This window comes from Nannospalax galili, unplaced genomic scaffold, assembly GCF_000622305.1.
Source record: "Nannospalax galili isolate Female #2095 unplaced genomic scaffold, S.galili_v1.0 scaffold38, whole genome shotgun sequence".
Taxonomy (NCBI): domain Eukaryota; kingdom Metazoa; phylum Chordata; class Mammalia; order Rodentia; family Spalacidae; genus Nannospalax; species Nannospalax galili.
The window spans coordinates 1,232,104-1,246,147 of record NW_008342636.1 but is presented as its reverse complement, the minus strand read 5'-3'; the positions used below and the strand labels follow the sequence as shown (position 1 = coordinate 1,246,147).

Genomic DNA, 14,044 nt, shown 5'->3' with positions numbered 1-14,044 from the left:
CTCTCCCTCTCCCTCTCCCTCTCCCTTTCTCTCCATAGCCATGAGGTGAGTAGCTTCTCCCAGTCTGTCCTGCCTTGCCACAGGCTCAAAAGCAATTGGACCAAGTGACCATAGTCTGAAACATGAGCCAAAATAAACCTCTCTTCTATAAGCAGATTGGCTCAGGTATTTTGTTATGAAGAGGGAAAATTAATTAAGGAAGAAAACTAACATTAATTGAGGTGAAACCCAGAGCGCTAGCCTGAGAAAACAGTTCTTCTGCTGGCTTGAGAAAACAGGCATGTGCTTAAACTTTGCTTTTGCTTCTCTAAACATGCTTCCTCCTTGAAATTCTAACTAATGGTATCCCCTTTCTGACTCACAGGGTAGAGACCCAGGTCAGAGAAACCCTATGCATGGTTCATAGGCTCATGGCTGGAAGGCCACATGACCCGGGTGCCAACCAATTCTGGAATGGGTCTGGGATAATGTTGAAATATTTATAAATATTGTAAAATAAAAACAAAAACTAAAAACCTACTACCAGGGCCCAGGCTTTGGAGATTACTCCCTAGGGCCTGCAGCTGGTGAGATCAGGAATAAAAGTGTGACTTCCACTTTGTCCTCAGGGCCTGATTTGAAAGCTATGGCCCCCATTACAGTTACAGTAACTGAAAGCCAAGACAATCTTCCTGAGACTAACAGTATACTACATACTCATACTAGAAGACTGTCATATGAGTAAGATGTGGTCCAGTCCAGATGCTTAGGAAATAAAAGACTGAGTGGGTTGGAGGCAAGGGGAGTGTGAGTTGCAAGCCAGCTTCAGCTACATAGAAAGTTCAGGGCAGCATTAAGAGGCCCTGTTTACAAAAACTCTTTGAAAACCAAAGAAAGAAAGGGGGGGGAGGGAGGGAGGGAGGAAGGAAGGAAGGAAGGAAGGAAGGAAGGAGAGAAAGACAGAGAAAGAAAGAAAGAAAGAAAGAAAGAAAGAAAGAACATAGAAAGCTACCTATATGCGTGGAAATAAGCAGAAAGTTAAAAAAAAAAAAAAAAAGGAAGCTACAGGTGCCTCTAGAGAATGCTCTGGGAATGGGGAGTGGGGAGAGGAGAGAGGCAATGAGGAGGCATTTGCTTTCTATTTTATAGTCATTGGTACATCAATGACTTTATGTCAGTCAAATTAATTAAATCATAATTATGCAAAAGTATGTGGAACTCTGTGAATAGCTTTTAAGTCCATATAGTGTCTGGCTCAAAAAATGTCTCCTTGCACCAAGGGCCTATAGCTTTTTAAGAGACCAAGTGGGATCCATTAAACACCACAGGATTTAAGGTCAGAGAAATCAAAGAGTTGCGTCATTCAGGTCCACTACTTGTATAGACTTTTGAAAATTTTACTTAACCTATTATTCCTTATTTCATCGTGCACAAGACAGGCAAAATATCACTTAAGTCCTAGGACTAGTAAAGGGAGTCAGTTCATCTATAAATATGAAATACATAATGTAGCACCTGGCACCAAGTGTGTCCCTAGTAATTATGACAGACTCCATCTTCTGACTCTTCCAGACAGTGTCTTTGTTGATAAGCTTCCTCCACATGGATGGACCTTGGCAACTAAAAACAGAAAACAAATCTACTCATTGGTCTTAGAATGGATTGTGACCTGCGAAGAGGAAGGGAAATCAATGCAGGAGCACTAAGGACAGCACTAAGGACAGCAGATTCTAGAGAGTCTTAAGTTAGCTTTGTATTTCATGTAGCCACAATGGACAGACTCAAGTTTACTTGCCAGCAGAGAGAGTCAAGGGGAATAGTAAATGATTCCAATCCAAGGTGACCAACACATAAAAAGTGCCCACATCTTTGTGGTTAAGGGGGGGCTCAGTCTCTAGCAAATCAAGATAACTGGTGACCCTATAATTGATACCTTGCTTGATATTCAACTCCCCACTAACCTAGGTGCTTTCCCAGCGCAGCAAAGCAGGGTAGAAGGGGCTGGCTAGCTGGACCTCTCCTGGCAGCCTTTCACCACAGGGAAGGGGAGGGTGGGGGAGCTTAACGGAAGCCAAGCTGAGCGGCAGACTCCTCATTTGCATGTCAAAACCATTAGAGTCAGCAGCACTGCCAGGCTGCTCTCTTGCTCAGGGACCAATGGAAAGGTTGTGTGCGCTGGTGAATGCAAGCCATTCTCCGCTTTGCTGTACTATCTGTCACCAGGAATGGTGAGGGTTAGACAAACAGTTTCTTGATCTGTTTAAAGGAACACTAGCCCTGCCCAAACAAGGCCGGCTTGGATTTTCTCAAGCCAGGGATAATGATAGAGAGATTGGACTTTGGCCTGTGAGTTCCAAACCAGGGCCCATTGAGGGATTGAAAAAGAATGCCCTTTCGCTTAAAAGTGGCCACCAAATGAAAGGGGAAAATAGGCTTTGTTTGGATCTGGGCTTGTTTTTCAGCGCCTCACAAGCCTGGCTTTCATGCACTCTGACTGTGCAGGTCAGCCACCACGAAGGGCCTCCCTCAGTGCCTCACTCCACAGCTGCCCCTGCAGCCTGCTTCGCTGGCTAAGTATAGGCCCAACATGCCCCCCAATCAAACGTTGGTCCTCATTCCTGAGACAATTGGTCCTTTGAAATCCTCTGAGAAACCAGCATTCCTTGCTCCAGTGATGAGAAGGGAGAGACAAGGAGAAGGGGACAACTTTTATGCTGTGAAAATGCCCATCACCCAGACCTCTGCTGTAAGGGACACTTCCCAGGAAAGCAGAGTCAAACATCTGCTTGTCCTGGATTCTGCAGCATCTGTAAAACCTGGGTGGTCCCTCACTCCAAGCCCCAGTGGGGTGGCAATGAAGTGTTCTGTACCTCCCCCAGGTCTGGATGAGTCCATTCTTTCCTGTGTTCACTAGAATTTTCAAAGGGCAAGAAAGACACTTTACTTAAAGATACTGCACTACGTTAAGCATCTGTCTGTCATTATTTAGCAACCCTGGCTATACTGTGGGTGCAGGCCTGTTGTTTTTATTAAAGGGGTTGTCAAGATGGATAATTCACATACCATTTACCACTTCATTAAGAAGACAGCAGCCCTGTGGGCCCTAAACTTGTAGCAGTGTGAAGACAAAGCAAGTGAGCACTCCCCTGGTCTGAGCCAGGGAAGCATCTCTGCACCCCACCTCCATGAGTGGGGTTATTTCTAGGAAAAAACAGCTTTCCCTGACTCTGGAGTCTAAATATGTAAAAGATATTCACTTAAAACTGATTTGATTCAAGTTAAAAGCATTACTTTGCAATGAGCTGCACAATTCCACACCGTCCATCAAAACCAAGCCATCACAGGCTGCAGTGTGGAGATACTTAAGCATTTTCATATGCCCCAGCCTTTCTGTGAAATAAAAAGCAAGACCATGAAACACAGAGAAGGGAAAACATCAAAAAATAAAAATGTGTCATTGGCTCATGACACTGGTATCGCTCTAGCATGGATTTGACTAAGCATCATTTATACAAACAATGGAGCCGAATCCTGTGTTCTTCCATAATGCATGTTTTCTCAGCAGTAGCTCTGCAGATCTTGAAATGCAGTATGGGGGAGGGCTCTGGTTTTCTAGTGAAATCATATGGTTGATCTGTTTTCTCAAAATAAATGGCCATATGGAGCCAACCCCAGGGCATACCTGCATCAAACTGAGAAATAACTAAAGATTCAGTACCTCTTTGTATCAACCAACACAGCCAATGCATAGGCAAGAGTTCTTCACATTAAATTCTCATGATTTTTTTCAGATCCTCTCTGCCTGGTTCTACGTGCAAGGTCACTTCTGCAGGTTTTATTTGAAGACCAGATCCTGTTACCATAATGAGTTTGAATGCTCATGATTATACTTTCTTGGTTTTTGTTTCTTAAATTTACCTCATCAAAGCTTTCCTTTTTGCTATAATTTCAACACATTCTGCAAGAATTCATGTCCTCAAATTCATTTTTAAGTATTTTGTTTATTGTTTTTATTTTATGTGTATGAGTGCATTGCATGAATGCATATGTAAGTGCACCTGTGTCATGCAGTGCTCATGGAGGTCAGAAGAGGGTGTCAGAGTCCCCTGGAACTGGAGTTACAGACAGTTGTTAGCCACCATGTGGGTGCTAGGAATTGAACCTGGGTCCTCTACAAGAACAGCCAGTGCTCCCAGTCACTGATATCTCCAGCCCTCAAATTCATATCTTAATGGCTTGGAGGTGATCTGGATTAGATGAGGGTTGGGACCCCCAATGAGGTCCTGAGGGATGGGACCCCCCCCAATTAGGGGATTTTTAAAACGAGAGATCCAAGCTAGCACACTCACTCTGTCCTGCCAAGCAATGTCCTTCAAAGCAATAGGATACAGCAAGAAGCTCTCAGCACAAGTCTGCAACGTCTGTGAATGTCCTGGCCGCCAAATTCTTCACAAATTGCCCAACTTGTAGTATTCAATAGAAAGCAGATGCCTGTCCTTATTGCTGTCTTTCTCAAAGGTGTACACTAGATAACAGGAGCAGTAAGCTACTCGATAACAGCTAATACCTAAGAATACAATTAAGTTCGAGATTTCTGGATAGCTTTTGAATCTGTAATTCAGTCCTCAGTCTCTTAATGGAAGAGAATCAAATGCAAATTACAGATTCTATGGTAGGGCTCTTTGGTCAAAAATTCTGCTACAGAGATGGGTATAAGAGAAGCCTCCAGCACAAATCACACCACATTAATAATTGTCAAAACAACGATTCCCTCCGGTGAATCATCATCTCCCCTGGTGTATAGAGACCAGATCAGCTGTAACAGCCTCACCTGGGAGTTTTGTTAGAATTTGTCCACTTCCACACCAAATCTACTACCTCAGAAATTCTGAGATTGGAGCCCCAGAGATGTGAGTCATGTGTTCCTCTGAATGATTTTATTGCACATCAAAATTTGAGAGTTTCTGGCCTGTGTGGTGTATCTTTGCCTAGAAGCAGAGCCTGAGACAGGATTCTCTTTTTTTTTAAATATTTTATTTTTATGCATGAGTGTTTGGTTGTAAGTATACCTACCACATGTGTACAGTGTCTGAGGAGGCCAGAAGACATCAGATCCCCTAGAGCTGGAATTACAGATGATTGTTAGCCCCCATGTGGGTGCTGGGAACCAAACCCAGGTCCTCTGCAAGAGCAGCCAGTGCTCTTAACCACTGAGCCATCTCTCCAGCCAAAGATAAGATCCTCTTAAGAAAGTGTTCTGTTAAGGAGCCCTGCATAGCAGCACATGATTGTAATTTCACCACTCAGAAATATGAAACAGGAGTGCAATGAATTCCAAAAGCAAGAACTTACTAAAAAAAAAAAAAGGAGAAGAAGAAGGAAGAGATGGGAGGCAGGGAAGGACGGAGAGAAAAGAGAAAAGAGAAAAGGAAAAATGAAGTACTCTGCTAAGGACATGTTCTCTAAAGAAAACTGTGAGAGGGAGTGAAGCAAGTTGAGAAGGCTAAAAGTAGAAAAAGCATGGAAAGTCTCAAGGAAAAGACCAGCCTCAGTCAGTCACAGGTAGAGAGTTCTGTAGCCCTTAGCTCCCCTTAAGGCAAGAGGCCAAAGGAAGGATTCAGGTTTGAGATTCCAGGGGGACACTGAGGAGGGTTTCTTAAAAGAGTCACTAGTGTCATAAACAGACAGCAGCACAGGGAGGGCTTTGAAGAGAGTTCAGGCACCCTGGCAGAGTAAAAGGCTGGGTCCCGTGTAAGTTTCAGAGGAAGGGGAATGTTGATGTCCATAGTATGTGCTTGCAATCACACTGTATCTGATTCCCAGCTGGCAGGGCAGGCAGAGGGTTCTTGCATCTTAAGGATGATGGAAGGAAAAGGGACTCTTGGTTAATGTGTATTTATCATATAGGGTATCTCACTGGCAGCCCTTGGTAGCTTGCAGTCTGTTAGCTGGGGGCCTGTGTGCAGAATCAGTTATCATACTTAGGATGGCATGGCATGAGCAACCTCTGGTCTGGGATAGAGCATCAATCCTTTGAATATAATTTGTCCTTCTTAGTCACTGACTGTGAGGAAGCAGGAGGCCTCTGTTCAGCTGAGGACAAGTCTCTAGAGAGGAGGAAACTGCTTGTCATCAACAGCTAACCTAGTCACAATAATTTGGAGGTGACCATGGTGTTATGACTTGAATGTGTCCCGAAAAATGCGTATCATTTTAGTTAGCTTCTATTACTATGATAAACATTCTGACCAGAAGTAACTTAGAAAGGAAAGGGTTTATTTGGCTTACACATCCAAATCACAGCTCATCATTGAGGGAATCCAGGGCAGGAACTCAGGGTAGGAATGTCTGGTGGTAGGAACTAAAGCACAGACCACAGGGGGACACTGTTCCGTTGCTTACCGGCTTTCTCCTCTACCTATGCTAATCCTACTTTTTTATATAACACAGAGCCACCTGACCAGAGGTGGCACCCCTCACAATGGGCTGGATCCTCCCACATCACTCAATAATCAAGAAAATACCTCTCACAGACATGCCCATAGGTCAGTCTGATAGAGGAAATTCCCCAGTTGAGGGTCCCGTTTCCCAGGTGTGGTAAATTAACAACTAAAGTTAGCCAGAACATATGTGATGGAAACTTAATCCCCATAAGAGTGTTGTAGGTAGAATCTAATGGGAAGAGTTTAGCTCATTAGGGCTCTACCCTCAGGAATGAGTGGATGCTGATAACAGGACCTGAGGCTATGGGTTTGATCTCTTGAGCCTTCTCCCCCCTCATCCTCTTTAGCTCTTTCACCTTACACTATGGGATGATACAGCAAAAAAGTCCTTGATAGATGTGGTACGAACTGGCCAGATCTCAGTCTGAAGAAATCAGGCCACAGGCCTGGTATGTCTCTTTTGGGGATGAAGAGTTAAGAAGACATGCTGTGATGTGCCCTGTACAACCCCTAGTTATGGTCTTATCCAATACCTGGTTCCTCCATGCACCTTCTTCTGTGGGCTATCCCAGACTAAATCACATGGTGTGGAACTTTCCATCACTTCCTAAAAGGATGTAAAAGCCAGATGTTTTCTGTTGTTGGGGGATTTCTCTGAAGGTTCCTTCTGCCCTTCCTGTCATGTCTGCTTTCTCTCTTACTCTTACTTTAAACTATCCCTTTCACTGAATGTCCTCTTCTGGTTTTAAAGGGAAGCCTCTCTTTCTCACTAGGGCCCCAGCATGTTGTCTCTAATATGATGTACTGACCGTTTTTAATGCTTTTCTACCTCTAGGCCCCACCATAGTTCCCATGGTTGCAAGGCCTCTCTTCTAATAAAGCTCTAAAATTCCTGAAGGATAATTTGGCATCAGCTTCTTTTCCAAATCAACCTACCTGCTGCCTTCTTAACCCTGTTTAACAAATCCCATATTGGGCGTGTAAATATGAAGAAGCAAAAATCATAAAACCTAGCCTAGCCCACCAGAATCCTAACTTACCTCAGTAATCTTTTGATAATATTAACTACAGAATAAAATTAAGTTCAGAATATGAAGTCACCAGAATCCAGAGGGAGTTGGAGAAGGAATCTCATTAGAACTGTTGATTCCATATCACATGGGCTTTGGATGCCCTGTATCTATTTCTACTTTTGTAAACAGGGCACCCCAGTTCCTATGGGGGTACCTAACTTTCTCATTGCATATGGGACTTGGAAAAGCTACAAATTGCTTCACCTGTCTTCAGCTGGACAAGAGCTGGACTTGTGACTCATAGAGGAGTTTTTCCCTTGAAATTAAAGTCTTGGGGCTGGTGAGATGGGTCAGTGGTCAAGAACACTGATTGCTTTTGTAGCAGACCTGGGTTCAGTTTCCAGCACCCACATGGCAGCTAACAACCATCTGTAACTCCAATTCTAGGAACTGCCACCCTCTTCTGACCTCTTCGGGCATTGTGTGACAAGGGTGCACCTACCTATGTGCAGGAGTTACACTCATACACATAAGATAAAAATAATAAATAAAAAATAATTTAAAAATAATTTTAAAAATTAAAGTCTTGATCAGAGTGGTACAGAAAGGATCTTCAAGCAGTAATTGACTCTGTTAAACAGTCTCTGCTACTTAGGTTCCCAAAGAATCTCTGGATTATTCTGAATCCTTTTGTTCTTTTATGACCTTCCAGCCTCATACCCTGACCCTTAATTCTTTTTTGCTCAGGTAAGTTGAGTTTCATTGCTTTCAATCAAAGAATCCTGCCTAACACACGTTCCCATTACTTCTTGAGTTTGGTTTCCCATGTTTTCATATTATTTTTAACCTGATATAAAATCCTGTTAGTGTTATTAGTGGTGCATAACAAGTCACATCAAAACCCAGAGGCGTGAAGCAGGTATTTTAAGGTGCTCTGGAACACAGCACAGCAAGGATGATTTCTCTCTGCTCCAGAATGACTGAAACTCAGAAGACTGGGGACAGAGGGAAGGGTGGCACTCTACAGCTTGGACCTGTATCATCTTGAGATATCTTCTCTTAGGTATCTGGTACCTGGACTTGAGTGACTTGGAGGTGGGTTCAGATAGTCCACTTGCCCTATGGCTTCTCCATGTGACCTAGGTTTCCTACAAATAGTGGAAATGGAATATTTGGAATATTTGAATTTTTTCTATAATGACTCAACACTCAAAAATAAATAAATAAATAAAACGTAATCAATAAAACAAATTGATTGCCATTTATAACTTGGCCTCTGAAATCACAGAGCTCTATTTTCAATTCTTCCTATTGTATGTAAATGAGCCTTAAATTCAGTCCTGATTCAAGAAGTGAAAAAAAGATTTTTCCTCTTGGGAGCAAGGGAGATGGCTCAGTGGGTAAAGTGCTCACATAAGGACTTTGTTCAGCTCCCCAACACACACTTAAAAAGCTGGGAGTGGAAGGCAATGCCTCTAATCCTAGCAGTAGAAAGGAAAGACAGAAGGAGCCCAGGGGCTCACTGGTCAGCCAGTCTAATGAATTGGTGAGCTCCAGGTTCAGAGAAACTGTCTCAAAAAGTAAGGTGGAAAGTGAGAGAGGAAGGCACCCAGTGTTGACCTTTGGCTTCTACGTGCACACACAAGTGCTTGCACCCCCAACACACATGCAAACACGTGTATACACTCACACCCACTTACACAACAGATTTCACACCTTGATGGAGCAGAGTCATGGAATTTGTTGACATGTTTTAAAATAACAGTAATAAAGTATATAAATGAAGTACTCATAAATCATTAAGTATATAGCTGAATTAAGTTTACCTGTGAGCTCATTCATGCACTTTTGTTCTTAGGACTCTATAAACTTTCCTCATGTCCCTTCAACATCAATATCCTCAATCCTCCCTAAAGATTGCTACTTAGATTTGCTTGTTAACTGAACCATATCTAAAACTTTGTGTGTGTCTGGCTCTCAAGATGCCCCTCACTGTTTTGTTTAACTCAGTGCTTATGAGATTCATCTCTGCTGTCATCTGTGTCTAGTTTTTGTTCATTTTTGTTCTTGTGCAACAGTCTCCTACATGTGACTATTCTGCACTTCTTTCTGTCTATTCTCTTGTTAAGAGACTTTAAGATTGTTTCCAGTTTGGAGAGTTATGAAAAAAGCTGTTGTCCTTGTTCAGCTGGAGACCCATTTTTAATATTAAAAAAGTTAATGAACTCCTCTATACTCTAGTACCTATTGATTTAGAACCTACATAATGCTCAAACTTTGGATGAGTCCAATCGTGCTTTTAAAGGAATGTCTTCAAATCTTAAATTGATTCTATTAAATTAAATATGGAATAGAATATAAGATAGATGATAGATAGATAGATAGATAGATAGATGGTAGATTTAATATAGGACATTCAAAAAAGAAATTATTCTTTCTACTGATGAAAGCTAGTTATCCTGTGGATTCACGCACCACTTTTCAATCACCTGTGCTTCTCAACCATGCAAGACGGATTCACCATTGAGGTCTCTTAGGTAAGAAATGTGCAAATGTCTAGATGTACCTAATGCTTTGCTTCAGGGAAGTAATATTTCATGAGTTAAGAAATGTGCACATGTGTAGATTTGCCCACGGCTTTGTTTCAGAGTAGGAGGCTAGAGTAATCTCATCAGAAAGCAGAGTTTTTTATCACCAAGCGCCTATCTCATCAGAAAGCAGAGTTTTTGATCACCAAGCGCCTATCTCATCAGAAAGCAGAGTTTTTGATCACCAAGCGCCTGTTAGGCATGTGTGCTTCTCTCTGAAGCAAAAGTTTTTATCCTAGTGAGGCATACAAGCTGAATTAATTTGCTTCTTGTTGCTGTAAACGCTCTGACCAAAAACTTAAGAGGAAAGAAGGATTTATTTCCCCTTACAGGAAACAGTCTATCATTAAAGGGAGCCAAGGCAAGAACTCAAAGCAGGAACCTGAAGCAGAGAACATGCTTATTGGCTTGCTCCCTGGATCATGGTCGATTGCCTTTCCTATACAACCCAGGTCCATATAGCACTGACTACATCAATTAGCAATTAAGAAAGTGCCCCGTAGACATGCCCACATGCCAAACTACTGGAGATAATTCTTCAGTTGAGGCTGTCTCTTCCCAAGTGTATCAAGTTGACAGCCACAATAAGCCATCGCATAAACCTATGAGGTTGGCTGCCAAATTGAACTGTACATGGCAAGAATGGATATTTATAAAACTTCAGTAATGAGACTGACTTTCATTTTGAATGTAATTTGAATTTTATGCTTTTAAACTGAAGCAAATACAATCAGAGATAAGAATTTGTTTGGGAATTATAGTAGTCTCTCTTTATCTTTGCTTTGGTTTTCTGTGGTACTAAGGTCCAAATTAATAAAGTGAAAATCTCTAGAAACGATTCATTAATTTTGTTTAAAATATTTTTTATTTACTATTTTTATTTTGCACGTATGAGTCTATTGTCTGCGTGTATGTAAGTGCACCTGTGTTGTACAATGCCTGTGGAGGTCAGAAGAGGATGTTGGATCCCCTGAAACTGGAGTACAGATAGTTGTCAGCTGACATGTGGGTGCTGGGAACAAAACCTGGGTCCTCTGCAAGAGCAACCTGTGCTCTCTTAGCCGTCTCTCTAGTCCCTAACTTATAAATGTTAAATTATATGTCATTGGGAGTATCATAAAGAAATTTCTTGCCTTCTTGTTCAGTCTGGCTGGGCATGAGTTAGCCCTTCATCTAGCTGAGTCTCTAATCTGTCTAGTCTGTCTGTGTAGACCATGTTCAGAAGTCTTCTCAGTTGTCAGTTGACAGTGTGTTCAAGAAAACCCCATTTCGTCTAATAATGGCCCCAAAGCACAGGGCGGTGGTGTGCCAAAGACAAAGCAAACAGTGTTTCCTCTAAGTATAACGTCACAGGATAAGTAAGGTATGTATATTGCAATAACATCTTGGGAGGGGGAGGGGGAGGGGGGCCGGGATAGACTCACATAGCTTTCATTACAGCATCTTGGTGTAATTTTTATATTCTATTGCTATTAGTCTTTTACTGCACATAATTTATAAATTAAACTTAATTATAAATATAAATTGTAAATATGAATTATTCATTGCCTGAGGCGTCCACTGAGGGTCTTGGAAAGTATCTCCATAGGTCAGCGGAGATGATCTTTTGCTCCTTCTTGTCTCCAGAATGATTGTTCCCAGTGACCATTTTTATTATTGTACTGAGGGTCGACTCCCACCAAATCACTGAAGCACAAATTTGTTTGTTCCATTCCTTCAACATCTCCTCGCCCTTCTTCTTGTTGCATTTCACAAATTCACCCTTGAATTTGTTTTTTTTTAAAGAAGAAAGTCGACTGAGACCAACGAGAGGACACTGCCTGCGTCTAGAGGGGCCGGGTCCTCATGAGCATATGGGGGCAGGGGAGGCATCGGTCATGTGAGAGGTGAGCCAGGCACAGTTGTGCTTTGCTGTCCTCCAGCTGTTCTAGACTCGGGAGAAATGCTTTCTGAAAGCAGTTCGTTTTTGAAAGGTATGATGCTGGGCAGCATTTTCTGTGCCGTGATCACTATGCTAGGACACATTAGGATTGGGCATAGAAACAAAACGCACCACCATGAGCATCACCTTCAAGCTCCTAACGAATATATCTTGAAAATTTCAGAGGATGAACGCATGGGAATCATTAAGAGCTTTCGGGTGTACTGTATCATTCTTGTAAAACCCAAAGATATGAGTCTTTGGGCTGCAGTGAAGGAGACTTGGACCAAATATTGTGGCAAAGCAGAGTTCTTCAGCTCTGAAGATGTTGAAGTGTTTGAGTCAGTAATTACGCATGCAAATGACATGTGGTTGATAATGAGGATAGCTTACAAATACACCTTTGATAAATACGGTGACCAATACAACTGGTTCTTCCTTGCGTGCACCAGTACCTTTGCCGTGATTGAAAATCTGAAGTATTTCTTGTTAAAAAAGGATCCATCACAACCTTTCTGCCTCGACCACACTATAAAATCTGGAGGCCTGGAATATGTGAGTGTGGAAGGAGGAATCGTCTTAAGTATAGAATCAATGAAAAGACTCTACGGCCTTCTTAATGTCCCTGGGAAGTGTCCTGAACAGGGAGGACTGATTTGGACTATATCTGAAGATAAGCAGCTAGCAATCTGCCTGAAATATGCTGGAGTGTTTGCAGAAAATGCAGAGAATGTTTATGGGAAAAATGTGTTTAATACCAAACCAGTTGAGCTGCCCATTGAGGAAGCAACAGCTGATCACCCAAACCAGATAGTAGAAGGATGTTGTTCCAATATGGCTGTTACTTTTAATGAACTGAGCTCTCATCAGATGCATGTGACGATGTATGGGGTGTACCGTCTTAGGGCATTTGGAAATATTTTCAGTGATCCATTGGTTTTCTTGCCTCCAAATGGTTCTGAAAATGACAGAGAAAAGGCAAGAGCACATATTCGATAAAAACATTAGGCGTGTTATCATTATTTGTAATAATAACCTATCTAACACAGTGGTATGTTTCTCTTTTCTAATCCAGTCACACTGGTATAATCACAGATGAAAATTTACTTGTACATTTTCAAATGGGATGGTTATTTTTCCCTTAAAACATTTATGAAAAGCTTAATAAGTTTCAAATAAATGTTTTAAGAATAACAATTTTGCCAATAAAGAGTGTATTTGTAAATATTAAGAAAAGAAAAAAGAAAAAGCATCCTGTGGGGATAACCCATGTAGGGACAATCCTTGGTCGCATCTCCTCAGTTTTTGTTTTATTGTTGTTGAAGTCATTCACGTCTAGAAGGGAGGAATAAGGAAAACCGCACAGACTGCACACAAAGATTGCTAAACAAAATGGATGGTGTTATATTGCATAGTTTGATATTAACCGAAGAGTGCCAGGCAGAACTTAATTGATTGATGATATGCCAAGGATCCGTTTGAATTGTGCTAAGCTCATTTATTTTAGTTCTGCTGACAATCTAAACAGCGTGTTTGTTAGCACAAAGTCAGTCTCTCGGTAAATATACTGTCAAAAGTGACATTGTACAGTCTTTTGAGGTGCGATATGAAAACTCCTATCAACAATTTTTAATGGAAATAAATCTCAATTTGAATTTTCCAAAGCCTACATTTTCCGTCCCTATAGGCATTTGTAGGTAACCGACATAGCTTGCTCTCTCTATTTAATCATTTTGCAACTGGTCAATGTAATCACACTATATTGCAACTGGTCAATGTATTCACACTCTCTGAGCAGAGAGAGAGAGAGAGAGAGAGAGAGAGAGAGAGAGAGAGAGAGAGAGCCTAGTGATATTGGGGGAGAGCTCTGATATGGAAAGAAACATCGCTTGACAATAAAATATAGATAACTACTTAATTTTGATGCTTTTGCATATAGGTCACAATTTATAATAGAGGCTTGGACTAATTCATCACAACATGCATGCTACAAAATTACAAGTAGTATCAAGATGTCATTAACCTTCATTTACAAACAACGACTGTGTTTTCTTCCCCCTGAATCACCTCAAGATTCTATTTTATTTTCCTGAATTGGCC

The 14,044-nt window shown here is 41.6% G+C and overlaps 1 protein-coding gene across 1 annotated transcript; it reads left to right on the top strand.

Annotated features, from left to right (window-relative positions):
- Positions 1–11,965: 11,965 nt before the first annotated feature.
- On the top strand, positions 11,966–12,943 carry LOC103738647 (C1GALT1-specific chaperone 1-like). Its single transcript, XM_008838738.1, has one exon. The coding sequence runs from the start codon at positions 11,966–11,968 to the stop codon at positions 12,941–12,943; it is 978 nt and encodes a 325-aa protein (XP_008836960.1).
- Positions 12,944–14,044: the final 1,101 nt, after the last annotated feature.

Bases quoted from the DNA above. Each gene is read 5' to 3' on its own strand.
- LOC103738647 (XM_008838738.1), top strand. From the start codon at position 11,966: ATGCTTTCTGAAAGCAGTTCGTTTTTGAAAGGTATGATGCTGGGCAGC.